This window comes from Oryzias melastigma, linkage group LG12 (genome assembly GCF_002922805.2).
Source record: "Oryzias melastigma strain HK-1 linkage group LG12, ASM292280v2, whole genome shotgun sequence".
In the NCBI taxonomy this organism is placed as follows: Eukaryota; Metazoa; Chordata; class Actinopteri; order Beloniformes; family Adrianichthyidae; genus Oryzias; species Oryzias melastigma.
The window spans coordinates 25,843,769-25,849,693 of NC_050523.1; the positions used below are offsets into that span (position 1 = coordinate 25,843,769).

General features: G+C 39.1%; 1 protein-coding gene across 2 annotated transcripts in view; it reads right to left on the reverse strand.

Annotated features, from left to right (window-relative positions):
- Positions 1-5,925, reverse strand: part of dcc (DCC netrin 1 receptor) — a 309,299-nt gene that overhangs the window by 212,811 nt on the left and 90,563 nt on the right. For both annotated transcript variants that reach the window (XM_036214404.1, XM_036214403.1), the window contains exon 2: positions 3,452-3,808. In XM_036214404.1, coding sequence (XP_036070297.1) covers positions 3,452-3,808 — 357 coding nt within the window. The remainder of the gene's footprint in view (positions 1-3,451; positions 3,809-5,925) is intronic.

A 5,925-nucleotide genomic window follows, 5' to 3' on the forward strand; every position in this document is an offset into this window, starting at 1 on the left:
AGCATCCTTCTGTTTACAGTTTCTCCTGCTAGAATACATCCCCCAACCTATCATCACCAGTGCAGCTAAACGTACAGTTCTGATCCAGATTCCAGCTCAGACGAGGAAAACAAAGACGTTCATGGATCTGTTTGTCTATAAGTGGATGATCAGAATGGAGCGGAGCAGGGAGCTTGTGGCCCTGTCCAGTCTATTTTCTACAACATTTCTCAAACAACATCTTTGTCATCTGCTCCTGACCTGATTCACAATTTGAATGAACAAATACTCAGAAATTCACTTTTTCTTCATGTGTCCTCCATTATCAGAAACATGTCACAATCCCATATTAAAAAGATCTAAAACAGATTTTTCATTGGAGTGGGCCTTTAATGTTGGATTTAGATGTGAGTTTAGGGTTCTCTTATAAATTATGTGTGGATTTTTTTGGTCTCCTTCATGTCTCTCCTCACTTCAGTTCTCAGGTAGTTATTCTTCTCCTCTGAGTCTCCCTCTCCCTCTCAGGAGGCTGGCATCTTAATTGAATCCTGGTCAACAGACACAGTGTTAATTGTATTTTGAAGCCTCTTCTGTTCATTAACATATTGTCTGCTGAGGTGTTGTGTGTCAGAGGAAGTTCATATTTTTACCTTTGACTTGAACATGAACTTGTTTGTGAGGGTTAATTGGGATCATGTTTAGTCGGGGAAACTGAACTTCAGATCACCTCATCACACGAGCTGTCCAGCTCCAGCAGTCAGACAGCACTGACAGCCACACTCAGGCCAGAATCCAGAACCTGCAGTTCTCTGAAAACTCTGGACCGTGACCATTCCTACAAATCACTGTCTTCCTAATCTCAAAGGGAGTTTTCACTTCATTCAAGCTGAAAGCAGTTCATCATAAAGGTGACCATGTCAGTTTCCAGGATCCACAAGAGATCACAAAGAAGTCTTCAAAACTGGTGAAAACTTGCTGCTGTCAGTGGTCAGCTGCTGGATCACTGATCATTTTTGCTGACTCTGATTTGAATAAGAAGCAGTGGGTGATAGCTGCACTTAACCCTCTGAGTTTGTCCTTATTAACATTTTCCATAAAAAAATATTGATCCTAAGCCATGCTCAATTTTCTAAATTACATTAGGGGGATTTTTGAAGATATAACTTAGTAAACTCAAGGGAAGGAATTTCAGCAGAATCCTTTTTATAAAGTTTAAATATTTACAAGATTTCATTCCCACTGTAACTGGGAATTTTTTTAAAGATTTGTCAGTAAACCCACCATACTCCTTTCTGAATGTTTTGATTCATTTTTTTGATTGATGTGTAGTTTTAGAAATGTTTGCCGATGAATTATTTTCTGTTTTAGTTTAAAGTCCTCCTCCAATGAAAATCCTGTTTTAGAGTTTCTAACATGTCTGTTTGTCATTTTTCTTCTGAAAGAGAACAAATGTAATCAGAAATCATTTAGTTTTTTCATTTCCGAGTATTTCTCCTTTCAAATCAATCAAACTGTCTTGGACAGACTCTGTTTGAATGAATGATCTTCTTTCCATCAACAGCTCTGCTGCACATGCACTAAACCCTCATCTGTTCCTAGTGTCTAGTTCAGGTTCTGGAGAAGAGAAGATGGTATCTTCACATTGACTGCAGTCAAATGAGCCGCCGTTCACATTTCTGTGGTCAAATCAGCATCACTGGATTTTTGGTGTGAGTTTCATCCAATACTTACGGTAGCAGGACTGAGAACGCTGGAAAATCTCCACCAGACTCCACGGAGCTTCTTGATGTGACCACGGAAATGTGAACGGCGGCTCATTTGACCGCAGTTGGAAAGGATTGTAAATCAATGAAAGAGCATTTTGATGTTAGCTTTGATTATTTTATCAAGAACTCTGAGAAACCAATGATTGAATGTATTGATCACAGTCAATAAACATTGGAGAATTAGCTAAAAGAGTCTTTGGTGAACTGGAAGGAGAAAGAATCAGGATTTTGGAGGAAGTTCTGTCCATGAAGATCTTCACTTCCTCGTCCAGCTGACATCCGGATCAGAACCATACTGCTGGACATTACCCAGATTGATGGATGTTTTTAAGTAGCAGACGTGAAGATTAAGATAATCAGACAAGGGGGGTCAGGGCGGAGTTACTAAAAGCCACGCCCCCTCAGAGGAAATTTTGGAAACAGAGGTTTCAGATCAACATAAAAAATGTCTTTTTAAGACATTTACGTTGTGGGATTTTGGTTAAAAACGTCATAATCATAATTAAAACATTACTGGGAACGTGTATTTAAAGAAATAAAAATTGTGATAGGAGGACTTTAATTGCCCATCATTGCAACTGAGCAAACAATCAGGAGCAGGGAGTCTCATGTGTTGGACATCTTTGGACACACAACGTGCTCTCGTTGGTAAAGCCATTTAGTATCTGGGGCTAAATTATATTTCTATTCCTTATTTTTATTAAATTATACATTTCTTTTAAGGTTTTGAACCACATGTAAAGAGAAGAGAATGTTTATGGGATGGGGGCATGTCCCCATGGGGAGCAGTATAGAGGTTATATCACAGAAGGACAAAGACATGCTAGAGGATAGAGGAGTTGGCAACAGAAGTTTCTTGGTGGTGGGAAGCGACCCCCCAAACACACACAAACACAAAGTTCATAGAAGACAACAGCAGCTGCAGCCAGGGCTCCTGAGGCCTCCCCATGTGGAAAAACAGAACAAGGGCCATCCACACAGAAGAGAAGGGGTCCAGAGGGCCCGCCCCAGGACCCCCTGCCGCTTGTAAAAGTTCTAACTTCTGTCACTTGTGGTTTGACCGATGCAGATGGACAACAGTTATTTGTAAGGTGTGCTAGCTTCTGATGTAGTTCCAAAAAATACTCCCCTGTGCCTTTTCATCACAACACCTGTTGACTGATCCCAACATAATAAACGTCATCACCTGTGCAAGAACCACAACAAATAATACAAGGAACCTCAGTTAGCAAAAGTGGTGTTGAGTCATGGCTTACGTGCTAACAAGTACATGTCAGGCATTACAAAGTGGGCTACAGCCATTTGTGATATTTTTTACTAGCAGATGTTAACATAACCAACACATGTCCGGGGTTGGAAAAATGTTCTAAACAAAACTTATTGTAGTTCCTACTACCTTTGTTTAGTTTTACTCTACTAACACCATTCCTGTATTGTCATGTGTGTGGTTATTAGAAGATGAAATTAGCTTCATCGAGACATAAATCTTGGTCTACCCAGAGGGAGCCTGAACAGTTTGAAATGTCTTCCAAAGTCCTACAATGTGAGTTCCTGCTTTTTTATCTTTTTTATCTCTTATGGTTAAATTATGGTCAATATTTACCGACTTCTCTCATCTCATAAGTGGGAGAAATTGATGAATTGATGACTGACAAATGATTTTTTGCTCACGTTGTTTTTAAACATAATTTAACAAAGTTTCTTACCTGCCACAGTGACTTTTGCAGTTCGGCTCACTATACTCCCCAGACCATCCAGTGTGGCAAGGCATTGGTATTCTCCCTCATCCGGCCGGTGGTGCCGTGAATGCACCACGTTTCGCACTATTAGAGTCCCGTTGCTGAGCTGTTGTCGCCGTTCATCAACCACTGTACTGAGCAACACTCCATCTTTACGCCATGTGATGCTGGGACGCCTTGTGACTGAATCCGCTTGAGCCTGACAGTCGAGCTGCAGCACACCCCCCCGCACCGTGACTGTGTCCTGAGGCTCCCGGGTGAAGGTGAAGTCTACAAAACCAAGATTTGATGAATATGAAGAGGAAGACGAGGCGGTGTTGGAAGCTGTAGAAAGAGAGAAGATAATAAGAGTTAGAGAGAGGAAAAGAAAGATGACATCAACTTTCAATGATCTTAGATGCTCTCATCACTGAAGACCACAAGCAGCCGGACCCATCCATCCATCCATCCATCCTCCCATCCTCCCATCCATCCATCCATCTATCCTCCCATCCATCCATCCATCCATACATTCATCATCTGGTAAGTAGGGGATCTGCATCATGCTACTTCTTCAATCCAAAATCCCAAACATAACCATATCGTTTTGTACAAATGCTTAATATTTAAGTTAAAACAGTAAACTCAACAACCTCGAAGGACTAAACAACATTGCACACAGCAAAACCAATCAAGTAAAACACTAGATCAGAGGTCTGCAACTTTCATCAGTAAAAGAGCATTTGGGCTCCTTTTCTACTGATCTAAACCTAGAAGGAGCCGCATAGTCTTACTTTAGTCTTTAAGAAATATGGATTGCATTCATGACCTTATTTTTTTTAAATAACAAAAAATATTTATGTCTATTTTTGGCATGAATAAAAGCAAAAATATAAAAAACGAGCATCTCTCAAAATGTGTTTTTTATTTTTTATTTATTGTTTTTACTTATTTTCAAAATAAAAGATGCTCTGTGTCAAACAGGATCATCTCAATGTAGCTAGTAACCATTGCTGTGCAACATAAGATAATATGTGCTTTTAACTCATAAAAGATCAAACTTTTACCAAAGTTTTTCTTTGCATATAAATCTGTTCATCCTGGAGGTAGAGTTGATCAAACAAGACGTCTTCAGGTCAACAGGATGTAAAAACCTACATAGTTTATCATCTATGTGAACCTCAGACATCAATTTATACATTTAACTGATCTAAATTAAATAAATGTTAACTAATCCTTACTTTAAAGAATTGCTATTTTACTTTATTTTTATTTTATTTTTTGTTCTTTTCCCCTCTTTGTCCTCAGCAGTCTTACTCTGCTGGTTTTGTTATTTTAGTTTGGGGTTGGATCTTGATAGTCTTAGTTTGTGGGCTTTATTTATTTGTTTGTTTGTTTTCTTTAGGTAGTTTTGTTAGACAGACATTATCAGGAGCTGCTGACTCTGGTGGTCGACATGTCTGGATCAGCAGTCTCCATGAATTATTTTATGTTTGGATCCACCATGGAGAGATAAAAGAGACACATGTGGCTCTGGAGCTGCAGGTTGAAGACCTCTGCAGTAGAAACATACTTTGCAGCTCTGGACTAAAATTTCTCACAAGGTTTTCTTTCTAGTTGTAATCTCTGAAGTCTCTGCAAATTTCTTATTAAAAAAAATCTAGAGATGCAGATATTTCTGTTTGCTCAACATCACATTAAGTAATTTTCAGTTATTGTTAATATCCAACAGATTTGTAATCATATTCCGAAGCTTTTCTTGAGTTTTTCTCAATGTGTTTATCCTTAAGCCAGGGCATTAAAACATTCAGAAACTCCCCCCACTTGAGTGAATAAACCACATGATTCACAGTGATTAACCCTAACATGCAGTGCTTCCCTCCACAGGACAGCTCATCACTGCTTTTGAAGCTACAGCCTCCAATGCTGTTCTTTGTTAAGCTGTAAAAAGCTCTGACAAGGTGGTGTCAGGTTTTCCCATCTTTGAAGTGTTGCTGTCTTTTATCAGCCTTTTAGTCAAAGCTTATGCTGAGCATCTTTTTCCTCAAAAACCTGAAGGCAGGTGCAAAGTGATGTTCAGAGGCAACACGTTTACCTTAACATGCAGCCGTTCTTTGTTTGGTTTTTCATCAGAAGGATTGGATACCTTCAGTCTTTTACGTCCTTTGGCAGATCAACATCAGACAAACGTTTATTTCATCTTGGAAACGTTGGGAGTTTTTAAATAAACACTGACATTTTTTTAACCCTGAAGCAGAAACACAGCAAAAGTCAACAAGGCATTTCTAACTTCACAATATCTCCAAAGAGTTCATTCAATCACGAGCCAAAGGGATTTTATTTGCCTAAACGAGTAGTTCAGGTAATAACAATACTGACTGTTTGTGATAAAATGTCATGGAAGGTGAATTTACGGTGACGAACATCTTGGGTGAAAACCTTAAAACCAATATTATAAAATA